The sequence below is a fragment of the Notamacropus eugenii genome, chromosome 4, assembly GCF_028372415.1.
Source record: "Notamacropus eugenii isolate mMacEug1 chromosome 4, mMacEug1.pri_v2, whole genome shotgun sequence".
Classification (NCBI taxonomy): domain Eukaryota; kingdom Metazoa; phylum Chordata; class Mammalia; order Diprotodontia; family Macropodidae; genus Notamacropus; species Notamacropus eugenii.
In genome coordinates this window covers 21,437,810-21,453,728 of record NC_092875.1, presented here as the reverse complement: position 1 = coordinate 21,453,728, position 15,919 = coordinate 21,437,810, and the positions used below count along the sequence as shown (strand labels likewise).

Below are 15,919 nucleotides of genomic sequence, written 5' to 3'. Positions count from 1 at the left end.
TCAAGGGGGTCTGTGGATAGATTTCAGATGGTCTGTGAATTTAGATAGAAAAAAAAATCATCCTTATTTTCACTAATCTTTGGTTTCCTTTGAAATACTAGGTATTTTATGCATTTAAAATATCATTCTTTTTCACCAGACAAGAAAGGGGTCCATGACACCAAAAAAAGTATAGTCAGGGATGGGGAACCGGCTCTTGACCAACCCTCCAAATTTTAACGGATGAGGAAACTGAAGCTGGAGAGAAGAGGGGAACCAAGGGCTCATATGCAGTAAATAGCAAAGCTCAGACTCAAACCAAGGTCCTCAGACATCTAATTCATCATTCATTTCTAGTTTTAAAAATAAAGGAAGGATGGGGAAAGTTAGGTAAAAAAAGAAGCAGAAGGAAAAAAATTTCTTTTTAAATCTCAGCTCATCCATTTGGAAAGTAATAGGACCCTAAAGCTTCCAGTGAATATAATAAAGAAAAACCCAATGATTAGTAGCCATTGGTTAATAGGGATGAGAATCAGCCTGACTCAGAGTCCTTTCCTGTCTGCAGGTGAAGGGTGGAAAGTAATTAACAAAGTGAAATTTACTAGGTGGATGGAGCATTCTTGTACCTACCCCACCCCCACCCCAGCATGTGCCACTTACTTACTCACTGTCTCTCTCCTGGGATCTGGCCATCTAAGACCTGTTTGGGGATTTAGGAGAAAATCCCCAACGTCCAAGGAAGCACAGCTCGCCCACCCAAATGGAATGCATGGTGAAGGAGCCGAAAACCCAAATGCCAATGGGTTGACAAAAAATTAAGGAGATTTTAGGCTGCATTAAGAAAAGTCCGGCTTATACAACAAAGGAAATGAGACTGCTGCTGTGTAATATACTCAGCCCTGGTTAGACCACACCTGGAGCACTGGTGGGTTCAGTTCTAAGCAGGTGTAGTGGCTGGGGAATCAATCCTGGAATCAGGAAGCCCTGGGTTCAAGTCTTCCCTCTAAATAAACATGTTGGCTTTGTGACAAGCATGAACAGATGCACTACAGCCAATTCAAACCAGCTCTGGGGAGCTGATTATTAAAATTTCATCATTTATACCTCAGAAGCCTTGGGTTCAAGTCCTACCTCTAAACCATATTGGCTTTGTGACCCTGGCCAACTCACACTGGCTCTGAGGAAACAATTGTTAAATTTTCAGTGTGAGTATTTATACCTCAGATGCCCTAGGATCAAGTCCTGACTCTTTAACACACTAGCTTGGTGACCCTGGCAAGCAGGGAGGTGGTACAGTCAGTTCCAAGTGGTCTGGGAAGCCAATTGTTAAATGTTTAGTGTGAGCATTTATACCTCAGACACCTACACATGCTATAGATCAAGGCCTGACTTATTATGCTTGTCTAGACCAAAGGGTGAAAAAAAAATTTGTGATATATATTAAATTTTAAAATGTGTCATGGGTACATTTCCTCCCACTGCCACAGAAAGGTGGTTGTTAAACATATACCAGCATACCCCTACTAGAAAGTCACTCACTTCTCAGTACTCCAGGCAATCCTAAGGCTATAAATTACAGAGAATCTGCACTGGTGAAGGGAATGTCCACACCTGCAAGTTCTTCATACCAATGAAGTCCAGTCCTAACTCCTATCTATCCCTATCTGGGCCTCATATTTGGAAATTTGCATTTGCTGATGCTAACACCCTAAAGCATAGATACAGGATCCCTAAAGAGTTTGCTGTGTTAGAACATTGGACTGAACTGAATAAATGCAATTCAACTGCAATAAGTACAAAAATCTTCCACTTGGGTTCAAAAACATGATTTGAAAAGTACAAGCTGGAGGAGAGATGGCTCAAGGGCAGAGGTTTGCCTGAAAACGATCTGGGGGTCTAAGTGGATTTCCAGTTCATCCTAAATCCACAGTATGCTATGGCAGCCAAGAAGGTGGCAGGATCACACACTGCATGCAAAGAGGGACACAGGTGATCTAATGGCACTCTACCCTGATCAGACCACATGTTGGGGATTGTTTTCTGTGCTAAGCACACCCACAATTTGGTATGGCTGCTGATAAACTAGAGGGTCTTCAGATACAAAGTAGAGGAAAAGCCCCCAGATCATCACACAGGAGGATTACAACTATACCTCTTCTCAGTCTCAGTTTCCTCATCTGTAAATGGAGGGGGAAAACAGATGACCTCTAAAGTTCCTTGGACCTGGAGATGGCTAATTCAGAGAAAAGATTCCCCAAGGGGCTGGAGTATTTGAATGATAGTCTGTGGAAGTAGAATCAGAAGTCCTGGGTTCAAATCCCAGCTCTGCCACTTACTAACTATGGAACCTTGGACAAGTCACCTCACTTCCCTGGACCTCAATTTCCTTCTCTGAAAAATGAGTAGGGCTGGACTAAATGGTTTTCCAGAGAGTTAAATTAATTATCAGGAAAAATATTCGCACACACATTAGACTTGAAGTCACGAAGTCCTGAGCTAGGATCCCACCTTAGACACATACTAGCTATCAACTTCTACTTGACTCAGTTTCTTCATTTGTAAAATTGAAATAATAATAGCCCCTGCCTCCCAGGGTCACTGTGAGGATCAAATGAGATAACTGCAAGCCTTCCTAGCTTTTATTATTAATAATAATAATGATGGGTCTCTTTAAGAGGTAGTGAGTTCTCCACCACCACTCTTGTGCAAGTATGGGTTGGACTGGGTGTTGCAGAGGTCCCTGCCAGTTTGGAGTTTCAGTGATCCCTCCATCCCATTCCCTGAATCCCCCAAAATCACAAAATGGAAAGAATCTCAGAGACCCTCTGATCCAATCCAAACCTGCCATGCCAAGGGTTGGCTTCCCACCAGGGAACACACAAACACACATAAAGCCTTGTACTAGACCACAAGACAAACCAGAGTCACTGCCTTTTATTAGCCCAAGACAAAAGGAGACCGAAGAGCAAACTTTTTTATGGGAAAGAGGGAAGGGGGTGTATAATCTGGGGCACAGGCTTCCTGGCTGTTCCCCAAACAAGGCTCTTGGCTTTGGGCATGTTTTCTGGTTGTCCCTCATGCCTGGAACTGCTGACTGATTGGCTGAATCCCTGGGGAAGGGAAGGAGGAAGGCTCTCTTCTCATCCTGGGAGCTAAGAACCCCTAGTTTGTCACTGGTTTGCAAAGCCCATGGTGGCTGGAAGTCTCATCACCCTGATTTTCGTGTCTGAACTCTAGAAACTGGTAGTTTCTGAGGCTTTGTGCTACCAGAAAAGGCTAGCCTCTGAGGTCCCTTCCCACGCTGAGATTCTGGGATTCTGACAAGGGATCCCACTGGTGACCCAAAGGATGTCAAGCAGGCAGTGAGCCTAAACAAAGCCAGGTGGGAAAGAACAATGGAGGGGAAGCTCACGGATGTCAAGAAATGTATGTCCCTTCTCTGCAGAGGTTGGGGGCTATGGGTGCACAGTACCGCATACACAGGCTTTCCAACTTGGGGGATGTTGGCTGGTTTTAATGAATTTCTTTTTTTCCCCCTTCTCTTTCTTTTTTCTTTACTTTTCATTGACTGATCGATTGTTATTCCCTGGGGAGGGAAGCATTCAGAAATGTAGGTGATATAAACATAAAAGTTCACAATGAAAAGGAAAAGAAAGAATCTTAAACCTGGAATCAAAAGACCTCGGTCTTAATCCTACAACTTCCACTTATAATAAGATTTCAATCCTCCATGGCTCATTTGCTGGATATTTAACAGGGCAAGTAACTTAACCTCTCTGAGCCTCAGTTTTCGTTTTCTGCAAAAGTCATGGATCATGGGATCATAGATTTAAGGTCGGGAGGGATCTTAATTGAGTACAATACTAAATACAACTCCATTTCACAGATGAGGAAATTGAGGCCCAGAAAGGTCATGCAGAGGGTTCAGGATCACACAGCTAGTGCCTAAGGCAAGACTAGAAACCTGCTCCTGCAGACTCCAAGCCTCATGTCCTTTCTGCTACTCCAAGAGACCTTTAAATATCTGTTAGCCCTAGAACTTATAATTCTAAAATGCCTAACCTCTCTGCTACTCAGGTCTAAAAATACTGTCAACCTCCCAGAAAGAACACTGGACTTCAGTTAGGGGTCTTGGATTCAACTCCTACTTCACACACTTACTAGTTGTGTGACCTTGGCCAAGTCACTTAACCACTAGGAGCCTCAGGTTACCCGTCTGTAAAAAGGAGATAACAACAGGGATAGTTCCTCAGAGATACGTTTCCCAGAGCTTTCTGCTACCTTTCTCATGTTAGTAAGCAGCAAGTATGATACATGTGGAGACAGACAACCTGAGTTCAAATCCAGACTCCACCACATGATAGGTATGTGGTCCTCTTAACTTGTCTGTCTCAGTTTCCTTATCTGTAAAATGAAGGGGTTAAACCAGGTGGCATCCGAGGTTTCTACCAGTTCTTATGATCACAGGATAGTGGATCTAGGAATGGGGGGCATTCCAGGGACCCCCATTCTGCAGATGAGGAAACTGAGGCCTGGGGAGGTGAAATGAATACAGGAAGTAAGTCTAAGAAGTGGGATATGAAGCCAGGTCCTTTGACACCACAGTAAGCGTTCTTTTTGCTGTACCTAGTTGAGGACCCTGAGGCACAGAGTAACTTCAAGGTCAAGGTACATAGCAGAGCTGGGATTCGAACCCAGATCCTCTTAATCCAAATGGAGAGCCCTCTGCTCTCCCCTCTGCCTCATCCTCCTGGTAAGAGGCCAGGCTGAGCTCAGGAAATGTTGACCAAACTGAATTAATGGATTTTCTGTAAGCCTTTGTCCCAGTGGCCTCAGCCTAGTGCCAGAGGGGCTGGTGGGAGGGATTGCCTAATGGCTGGGGAGAAGAAAGGAGGGGGTAGGGATGAAAACAGAGGAAAGCAGTCCTGGGAGATGTGGGTATGGCCAATGCAAATCCGGAATGCTCATTAGCATTCTGGGAGATTCTCCACCTTGTCAAGCAACATTTTCAAGGATAAGAAACAGCTGATGCCAAACCCTAGCTCTGAACAAAGACCAAGTTCTCATTTCTCAAATGTCAGCGATGCCAAGCCAGCCCAGGGAAAAGGCTGATGGAGACCAAGACCATCATCCTCAAGCTGGCTCAGGAAGGAGGATTACTCTGGCCTGCTGGGCTTCTGAGGGCATAATGGGGAGCATGGAGACAGGACAGAGAAGGGATGGGATGTCATGGAGTGGGGAAAGAAAACAAGGGAGAAAAAGAGCCAAACTTGGGGTCTGGAAGACCTGAGTTCAAATTTGACCTCAGACACTTACTAGCTGTGTGACCCTGGGCAAGTCACTTAACTTCTCTCTGCCTCAGTTTCCTAATCTTTTTTTCCTTGGGAATTTGATTTTTTTCATCTATGTTTTAAATAATTATTTTATTTGTTTTCAGTGTTCTATAATCACTTTCATATAGATAAAGATATAAATGAGGCAGTGGTTGGCTGGGAGGGTGGGGGGTAACAATCTACCAGGCGGTGCCATTATCGCAGAGTGTACATGCTGCTTCTCCCAATAGAATATAAACTCTTTGAAGGCAGGAACAGTTTCATTTTGGTCTTTGGTATCCCCAGCAGCTGGCACTAGGACCTTACTAAATGGGCCAATCCCAGTCCCTAATTTAGGAAATTAGGCAATTTTCTAAAATGTGGCACTCAGAATGGAAGACAATACTCCAGATGAGGTCTGCCCAGAGTAAGGGATTGGCAAGATAGTTCATAGTGACGGTCTTTAGATGCCACCCTGAAACACTTGTTTTTTATACTAGAACAGGAGTTATGAATTCTTTTTGTGCGTGTGTCATGGGCAGCTTTGGCGATCTCAGGAAACCTATGGCCCTCTTTTCAGAAAAATGTTTGAAAATGCATAAAATCAAGTACTTAAGATGACAAGAAAATTAGGGTCCATGGCCCCCAGATTAAGAGTCCCTTTCCTTGAGGTAACTGGGGATCACCAAAGCTTTCTGAGAAAGCGAGGGAGTGCCATGGTCTGACCTGTGAGAATGTCTCAGTTTCCTCTTCTGTAAATGGATTAGATGAGACAATCTCTACCTCCCCTTGCAACTCCAAACACAGTGATTCCAGCTGTTCTCTTCACCAGACTTCTGCTAACAATGGCTGAGCCCAAATGGGCTTTACGGGCTGGATTTTCACGACTCCGGGCCTCACGAAACAGCCTAGACACACACCAGGAGCAAGGCTGGGCTGGGATTTATGTTAGCTTCATAAAGCTCCGTCTGGGAAACCAAAAAATCCTCAGGCGATTTCTGAAGCAGGTCTACCAAGGAACACCCATTCTGGTGGGCTTCCAGCACAGACTCAAGCTTCCCACACAGGAAGAAATACAAAGATAAAATCGAGGGTCAAGTCCAGCCAAACTCCATCTTCTTTAGACACATACAGGCAATCAAGATGTAAATCAATAATTTTTTAAGCCCCTACTGTGTACCAGGAACTGAGCTGAGAAATGAGGATACAAACACTAAACTGTTGCTGTCCCCAGGCAGCTTACATTCCATAAATTATATCCATATATCAACACATACCCATATAAGCAAACACAAATCGACAAGCATTAATTAAGCCCCTTCTGTGTGCCAGGCACTAGAATACAAACACTAAACAGCCCCTGTCCTGAGGAAGCTCACTTTCCATGAGGTATACCAGCACATACTTACATAAGCAAACAAAAACCAATCAAGCATTTATTAAGCACCTACTATATGCCAGAGGCTGGCAAAGACAAACACTAAGCAGTCCTCAGGGAGTTTACTTCTCCTAGCTTCCATTCTGTTGTCCACAATTCCACACTGGGGAGAACACCCCAGCAGAAGACGCAGGTTGGCTGTATGGATAGTCTACAATGCTAGCCTCCATGTCCTAACTGCTAAGTGTGACTCAGTTAGAAGGTTCCTACTTGACACACACAACTAATGACAATAATTACTTTTCCAAAGGGAAAAAGAAAACCACCCACATGGGCCTTGAAGCACACTCATCATTGGGAAACCAACGGTGGGGTGACAGCATTCAGGCAGATCAATGGAAACATGTTAAAGAAAACACCAGAAAACGCAAGAGAAAAATATAGACCAACACAAAATGATTCATTATGGCCAGGGAGGATCTATAATCCAATTATGTTCAACAACTGTAACAGGAAGCCCTCATTCAACAGATGTATAAATAACCTTTGGAAAATGTAATATCCATTTATGTTTTTTTAAAAAGCATATAACACAGAGAAATCTAGGCACCAGAAAGGACGCAAAATTAAATGCAAAGCTGTTCAGTGACCCACAAAAATTTCATTCAATCTTGTATTCTCAAATTTCCTCAATTTACTCCAACACATGTTCCCAAGTTTAAAAAAAGTGACTTTTTTTCTGCAACAGGACATCAAGACGCACTTCATGAAGCCCAGAGCATGCCACCACTCCTTTCACTTCACATCAACGCAAAAACAGAACACAGCCGTGCCCAAGTGTGCCCAAAAGATCACCCCAAGTATAGGGGGAAGTACCATTTGCAAGCACATCCACTGAAATTAAATGTTCCTGGACCAGCATTCCTCCCACCCTGTGGAGGAAAGATAGGGGCAGAATGGCTGGTTCTAGGCAAAAGAAAACTTACCATAAAAGGGTCCATTTTCTTGTCTTTACAGAAGCTGTGCCTTCTCCTGGAAACAGGTGCAGGAGTGAAGCCTCTCAGGGGGGATTTATTGTTTGCAGGTCGGACCTTCTCTTTTTCAGTGTCCTGTGGCACCCGAGTAACCAAAGAGAGAAAGTACCTTAATGTAATGAAAAGTGTGACAGACTTACAAGTCAAAAGATGTGGGTTCAAATCCTAGTTTTGATACATACTAGCTCTGTGACTTTGGGTAGGTAGCTATACCTATCAGAACCTCAGTTTCTTCTTCAGCCAGTAGAGAGCAATAATCCTTGACCCATCTACCCTCACAGGGTCTTTATGAGAAAAACACATTGTAAACCTCCCAATACAATTAATTAATCAATCAACAAACAGTTATCAAACACCTACTATGTTCCAGGTGCTGCGCTAAACTAAGAAATGAGATCTATTACAATGTCACACAGGATTTTTTTTGAGGTTTATTTCTTGGGGTTTTTTTGCATTCATTAGGACAACATACGTGGAGGTTGCAGGATTCTTAAGTGTGTGTGTTTGTCCTTCGTTGCCAAAGAAAACCACGCCATCAGGGAAATAATGACATGACTTGCACTTGACTTTGTTCTGAGTGAGGGAAGGCTGTGCAGGTCACTAGACTCACTTCTCCTCCACAGCCATCTAAATCCAGTGACCAGATATTCATCCGGATGACTGGAGATGACCCAGGATGAGGCAGTTGGGGTTAAGTGACTTGCTCAAGGTCACATAGCTAGTGAGTGTCAAGTGTCTGAGGTGAGATTTGAACTCAGGTCAATGGCCAATGGTTATCAATCAATTCAGTACAATTAATCAAACACAAAACACCAATGGTCCAACCGCTTTTACAGCCAACCAGGACACAGCTGTTGCCTAAAGATTCCATTGTTGTGTGAATCTCAATCCCCCATTGGGGGGAGGGGGGTGGGTCCTTGAGGGAAGAGCTCATGTCAGCTATCTCCTGTGACCACCCCACCACCCAGAACAGGGCTGGGCACAGCAGACACTGAGGAAGAGTTACTGATGGTAGAGACTAGGAGCAGTGTGATGCAATGAAGACCTGAGTACAAATCCTGCCTTGGCTACTAGTCAGCCAGTAAACATTTATTATGCATTTACCACGAGTCAGGCACTGTGCTAAGCTCTAGGGCTACAAAAAAGTCAACACGCATTTATTAAGCATTTACTAGGAGCCAGGCTTATGCTAAGCTCTGGGGATACAGTCCCTGCCCTCAGGAAGCTCACAATTAAATGGGGCAAACAACATGCGAACAACTACGTACTGGTGAGATTGGAGATAAAATACATTGGGGATAATTGATAGAGGGAAGGCACTAGACTAAAGGGGAGTGGGGAAAGGCTCCCTGTAGAAGGTGGGATTTTGACAGGGACTTAAAGGAAGCCAGGAGACAGAGGTGAGGATGGAGACCACTCCAGGCTTGGGGGCAAGTCACCTTGCTCTCCCTGAGCCTCTGCTTCCTCCCTGTGTAAAATGAGAGTACTGGACACTAAGGTGTCTAAATCCTAAGATTCTGCTTTTTACAGGAAAAGAAATGACCCTGCTTTTACCATCAGCTAGATGGCTTCATGAGAGGCAGTGTGGTACAATGGGTACATACCTAGCCTCACTGTCAGTTCTGAGTCCCACCTCTGACACAGACTAACTGTGTCACCTCAGAGGAGTCACTGAAACTCTTGGGTTAAGGAACATTTGGCAGTTTGCACTGGGAGACGAAGTTTCAAAGCAGGGACTCCTGACTCTTTTAGAATCACAAGTATCCTCTGATAAAAAGCGGGATGGGGCTTTTCAGAGTTCAGGGTCCCACTATTTGCCACCCACTCTCTCTCAGATATACTCAGGAACAAGTGAACACGTGGGGCAGCCAGGTGGCACTGTGGACAGACTGAAATCAGGAATACTGGAGCTCAAATCCAGCCACAGGCACTTACTAGTTGTATGACCCTGAGCAAGTCACTTAACTGTGTCTGCTTCAGTTTGCTAATCTATAAAATAAGCTGAAGAAGGAAATGGCAAACCACTCCAGTATCTCTGCCAAGAAAAGCCCAAGGGTGGGAAGTCATGAAGACCATGACTGAAAAAATACAAGTCGTGTGAACAAGTGTTTGGGAACAATCACAGAATCATATCTAGGTTTAGAGCTGTTGGAGAGCACTGGGTACAACCCCCTCGTTTGACAGATGAGGAAACTAAGGCTCTGGTGTTCTCAAATAAATGAGGTTGTCTGGGCTTTCCAATTCTCAAGAAATGACAAGGAAGAGGAAAGTAAAAGGAAGGGAGCAGAAGCAAGGGATAGAGAGACCCACTGACTATGAGAACATAGAGAATTCTCCCAAAGAAAGTCAAGCTTCCAATTGCTGCTGTGACGACCCATGTGGTTCCTGCCGAAATAAGGAGGAAAGGCAGTTTCCTATCCCCAACCTAATCCTTCCCTCTTTCTGGCGGGGGAGAGGGAGCTTACAGAGATTGTGTATGTCCATGGTCCATTAACTTTTCTTAACTGATATTCTTTGTTACAAAAGAGAGCTCACTGGACTGGGAGTGGGAAGGAGATATCTCTGGAAACAACCAGGATGTTTAAAAAAAAAAAGACAATGATAAAATCTGTGTTTTAAAATGTCAAATAAAAATATGAATTAAATTTTAAAAATTATTTTAAATTAATATTTTATCTTAAAAATATTTTCAATTAAATAGTTATTGTTTTTAAATAACAATTCCTTAAATACAATTTTATTTCATGTTAAAATTTATTTTCTTAAACTTTATTTTTTAATAAAAATTTTATTCCATTTCATTTTTAAATAAAATCATTTTCTTTTTAATAAAATTATTGCTGAATAAAAATGATTTTGTTTTCTAATGAAACTATTTTAAAATAAAACCAATTTATTTTTAAATAAAGATTTCATTTTTAATAAAATTATTTTAAATAAAAATGATTTTGTTTTTAATAAAATTATTTTGAAATAAACATTTTGTACTTAAATAAAATAAAACTGTTTTAATAAAAGTATTTTCAATAAAAATTATTTCATTTTTAATAAAATCATTGTAAATAAAAACATTCCATTTTTAAATAAAAATCTTGTTTTATTTTAAATAAAAATTTATTTCATTTTTTTAAACAATTTTTTAAATTTAAAAATTATGTTCTTTAAAATAAATTTTTATTTTTTTAATAATTTTTTTATTTTTTTAAATGAAAACATTTAATAAAAATTATTTGGCATTTGTGTTCTTGGAGACAGAAAAAGCAGCAGGAGTTGATTAAATCAGGTGTCACCAAAGCACCCCAGCCTTTCTGCCAAATTGGGCCCAGCAGCAGTGAACATGCCCTGTGTGAGAAAGGGGCAGCTCCATGTGGTCTAAGGACTTGTCAGATAAGGGAACAGCCTTCCTGTTGAAAATCCATGTTTGGGGTCCAGGAGATAGGAGCAGACACTCCAGCACCCGTGAATGGGATGCCAGAGCCAGAGGGCAGAGCAGCTCTCCCAGGTCTGAGGCCAGGGCATCCTCTGCTACAACGCTGCCTTTCTCCTGGGCCCTTCTCAGCAGCCATGCTGCTGCTCCAGTCTAGGGAAGGACTAAATGTCACATTTCCATTGGCATTCTCCCAGAAGCCCTCTCCCCACTGCTCCCAGAATAGCAATCCTGTAGACAGGCAAAAATAGTCGCTGGATGACTAAAAACAAAGCAGAACTCATGGAGGGGGGCTACGGATGGCCTTTTGCTGTGGTCAGCTGTATTCTCCAGCCAGGCTGATCTACACTAGAAGGAAACGTCAGAGATGGAGTCTGAACCCAAGTTCTTCCCACTGTTCCATAATGCCTCACTTAGGGTATAGTTCCCCAGGACAATATAAACTGTTTGAGGACAGAGACAAATGTATGACGCAGTGTTTTTCCATAACCAATGCTTTCATCAGGGTAGGGAACCTTGAGCATGGAAGCTCCCTTCGTCAACAGCAATCTTTCTGTAACTGAGTCTTACTAAGTTGTCTACAGCATCAAGAGGTCACTAAGTATGTTGAGTAGGACTTGAATCTGAGTCTTCCTGATTCCAAAACCAGACCTCGTTTATTATACTATACCTAACACACAGTAGGTGTTTAATAAGAGTCTTGTCGAATTGAAATGTGCCACCTGGACTAGGCTAAGCTAGGATGGCCCAATAAATAGGCCTCTGGGCTAGACTCTGACTCACTTCATTTTTGTCTGTCTCAGTTTTCCCATCTGTAAATGTGGTGATAAAAACAGCAACTACCTCTCAGGATTGTTGTGAAAATCAAAGGAGATATTATTTATAAAGAGGTGCCTAGCACATAGTAAGTGTTTAACATATGTTCCTCTCTCTCCATGAATTGAATTTTTTGACTGACAAGACCTAGGATCACACCCCAACATTTTACAGACAAGGAAATTGAGGCCACAGACAAGGAAACACTGGTGCCCAAAGTAACACAGGCAAGTTAAAATGAGAGAGAGCTAAGTGTTCTGACTGCAAACCCAGGATTTTCTTACATTGTACCCTAAGAGAAGAGAGTGAGGAGGAAGAGTTGGTCATGGCCCCATGTTTGTGAGCACGAATGACAGGAAAGATGGAGAAAAAACTGAGAAGTGGAGAGGAGGGAAAGATAATGAACCCCACTGGGTCCAAGTATAAGAGAATCACTCATGAGTCAGAGACTCAGGGAGGAGAAATCGCTCTTAGGTCACAGAGCCCAGAATGTTGGAGCTCAGGCCGGACCCCTACAAACCACCTGATCCAACCTTATCCTTTTACGCAGAAAGAAAGGAAAGCTCAGAAAACAACGCAGAGCCAGAAGCAACTGACAGCAATCTAGGGGCTCTTTTCACTTATCTTTGATCTTACCATTTGGCCCTTTTGATTTCTCCTTAGTGTATGCTAATACTTTTCTTTTTTTGGTCTCCTAACTTGAGGCTGGGAACATGAGAGGTGTGTTGAACAGAAACGAATTTCAGTATATAAATACCTTATGATCCTCACTGGATTTCGTTTCCCAGTGTGGGAATTCCTTGTAGGCCACAGTGCTCTCAAGATTTTCCCCTGGGAGACTCTTCTGGGCTTTTAATGGATCTCTCCTTCGTTCTCGGGCCTCCTGCATGAGGGACAGATTCTCTCGGACTGAAGCAGGGGCTATCTGTTCTGAATCAGTACGCTTGATGTTTCCAAAATCCGAATCATAGTCTTCTCTCCTGACTTTAGTTCTTCCATGGAGAGAGGACACTTTCTCTCTTTTCCCCACAGAGTTTCGGGGAGCCCAGACTTCATCCTCCAATAAGATGGCATCACGAGCAACAGGGGAAGTCTTGGGAGGCAAGCTTACCTCTGTGTTTTTAATATCATGTAAAGGGGTGCTTGCCTCAGCCCTGTAACTCCGGCATTTGGTGTTTTGTGGCTTGTTAGCAGGTGCCACCTCCATTTTCTGATCCTCAGCTGTTTTTTTCTTCCAGAGGTCAGAAGGTGACTGTTCAGAAAGTTCAGATTGGGGCATCCCCCAGAGTGGAGGGGTGAATCTGGTGCTGGGAGCTTTCTGTCTACTCAGTTCGTGAGTGGGGGACCCAGTCTTTTCTTTGCTTATTTCAGGTCCAGAGGGTATCATGGAGCTGGATTCTTCAGGCCTGGGACGTAGCTGCCCAGGGAGATTCACCAGCTTTCTAAAACCCATATGATCCTGGGCTTCCTTCTGGCCCCTCCAGTCATACCTTTGGGAAAGGTTATCTGCAGTTGAACTCCTGGTACTTGGCCTTTCCCACTGAAACCCACCATGACTAGAATGTACTCTGTCCTCCTTCCAGTCCCTGGGCTCACTGCCTTTTGCGGAGTCTTCTTTGTATTCTGCCATGAGGGCATCTATGTCAAGGATACTTGACCTATAACCATCCTCAGCTTTGGTCCTGAGTGATTCACGGGCATCCCGCTGCTTCCTTCTTGTCAGGAGGTCACTGTTCTTTGACGAATACATAAAATGCTCAGAACCTCTGGAGGACCTCTTGCCTCCATTGTCTTTGGGGTCACTGGGGATGCTGACAGTTGCTGACCTTTGGCTAACTGACAAAGCATCCACATCTATCCCTCTGCCATCTGCATGTCTCATCCTTCTCTCCCCAGGCAGCACTGGCTGGTGCCTGGACCTTGGGCTCCTAGAAAAACTGAGGTTTTCCTGTTCCCTCTCTTTGGCCTGCCAAGTTTTCCTGTCAAAGTTGTCTGACAGATCCCGACTGGACTCCTCTGAATCTGGTCCATCTTGGGTGTGCCGACTCTTTTTGAAGGAGGCATCCCTGGGGGACAGAGAGTCAGCTGGTCTCCCATGCCTCTTGGTCGGTTCTGGGGCAAATGAGACGAATTCATCAAACTTCACATCATGAGGCAATGTCCTCCGTCGCCATCTCTCTGTGACTCTCAGATCCACACTACCTGACTTTCTGACTTTGGCTTCTGGCTCCGGGGTTGGGGACTGGCTCCATTCACTTTCTTCACCCATTATCAAAGGGTCTTTTCTCATGGACCTTGAGCCGAAGTGTTTTCTTGATCTGAGGTCAAAGGGTTCTTCTTTAGCCAAGTCCCCGCTATGAGAGCTCTCTGAATAATCACGAAACTGGCTCCTTCCTTCTACTGGACTTCGTGAATCAAGCTTCTTCATTTCTACTGGCTGTACATTATAAGAACCTATATGGGCTGCTCTGACCACCACAGTCTCAGAGACATGGATTGGACTTTCCTTTCCCTTGGCAATGTGCCGGGGGAACAACCGAGCAGCTTTTTCATCGCCCACAATCCCGGGAGTCTTGTCTTGGTTTACCAAATAGGATCTCTCAACAATTTTATTGGGTGGCAGCGAGCTCCCACCTAACACGTCCTTGGGTTCATGGAATTCAGACTTAGGGCTAGGTGTTTCCAGCCTCTCTCGGGCTTCCCCAACCAAACTAGAAACTTGGGAGCGCCCCATTTTCATGTCCAGTCTACCCTGCTGCTTCATGCTCAGACCCTCATTCCAAGAGCCCTGCTTCTGAGAAGACCACTGTTTATTAGTCCTAAGCGTCACGGCCTTCTCCTCAAGGGCAGTCACCACAGCCTTGCTGAGGACCCTTTCGCCAGTCATATGTACAATGTCATATCTTGGCTCAATTCTTTGGTGAGAAAGACTATTTCCCGTTTGCTTCACCGAGGACATATTCCATCTTTCGTCCCTGGGACGTTTTTCCAACAGGGTGGCATTAACTGGGCTTTTTGCTTCCTTCGACAGTATGCTACTCCAGGGTTTCTCAGCCCACTTCGAATTCTCAGTTCTGACATTTGCATTGTCCAGCGGCCCCTTCCCTAACCATGATGTTTTCTCCGCTGCTAGGCTAGGTGACTCACCACATTTTCTGGCTGACTCACTGGAGGATGTCAAGAAGGAACGGTCAGCCACGGGGTACTTCATCACATTGGACTGAAACACAGTTGCCCAGACAGTCTGAAAGTCCCCATCATCTTCAGCCACGGCGGCTGCAGGCCGACGGGGCGCCATGGTGGAATCCTCTTTCGAGAAGAGGGAGCCGTCTGACTCGTTGCTGGCACTCAGTTTCCGCTCAGTCTGTCTGCTTTTCTCACAGGGCTTCACAGGCTTCCACTGGTTTCTCCCAGCAGATGCTCCGTTCAAATCCATTCTGAGCAAACTCTGCCCTTCTCTGTTCTGTGAAGAAAAAAGGGAGAAAGAAAGAAAACTCAATATGGAAGAACTCAAAAACTAAAGCAGGCTCGTGAGGCTAATTGAAGTGGCTTACAAAGGGCAGGTGGATGAAATTTCCTTCTATTGAAAGGGGGATGTCTTAAATAGAATACAGTTTGGGGTACATTCAGATCCTCTCTCTAGTCACGTACAGTAGTCCAATAACTATTCAAAGCGACAGAGCAGAAAATTTACAAAATGACCCAACTAATTTAGAAAAGGTAAAAAGACAGCAGCATATCTTTTTACGTCAACAGTCAAATGTCTGTTCATCTTTTTCTGTGTGGTTGCTTTGTTTTTACATGTCAGAGTTCTGTCTGTAATAAAGACCCATTACGACATTACAACCTCTGAAGAGGGAGTTGGACACAAGATGGTCATGCCAACAGTTTCTTTTAGAAAAGGACTTTGAAGAAAACATTGGGCCAGCTGGGATGTCCAAAGATACTCTGTGGAGTTCGGCAGAAAAGCCCA

At 43.9% G+C, this 15,919-nt stretch overlaps 2 protein-coding genes across 4 annotated transcripts in view; one reads left to right on the top strand and one right to left on the bottom strand.

Moving 5' to 3' along the window:
- Positions 1–15,919, top strand: part of LOC140499107 (uncharacterized) — a 392,730-nt gene that overhangs the window by 263,422 nt on the left and 113,389 nt on the right.
- The window catches only part of LOC140499108 (uncharacterized), a 264,366-nt gene that overhangs the window by 236,251 nt on the left and 12,196 nt on the right, over positions 1–15,919 (bottom strand). For all 3 annotated transcript variants that reach the window (XM_072600119.1, XM_072600117.1, XM_072600118.1), the window contains one exon: positions 12,704–15,409. In XM_072600119.1, the coding sequence (XP_072456220.1) occupies positions 12,704–15,382 (2,679 nt within the window). In that variant the 5' untranslated portion in view covers positions 15,383–15,409. The remainder of the gene's footprint in view (positions 1–12,703; positions 15,410–15,919) is intronic.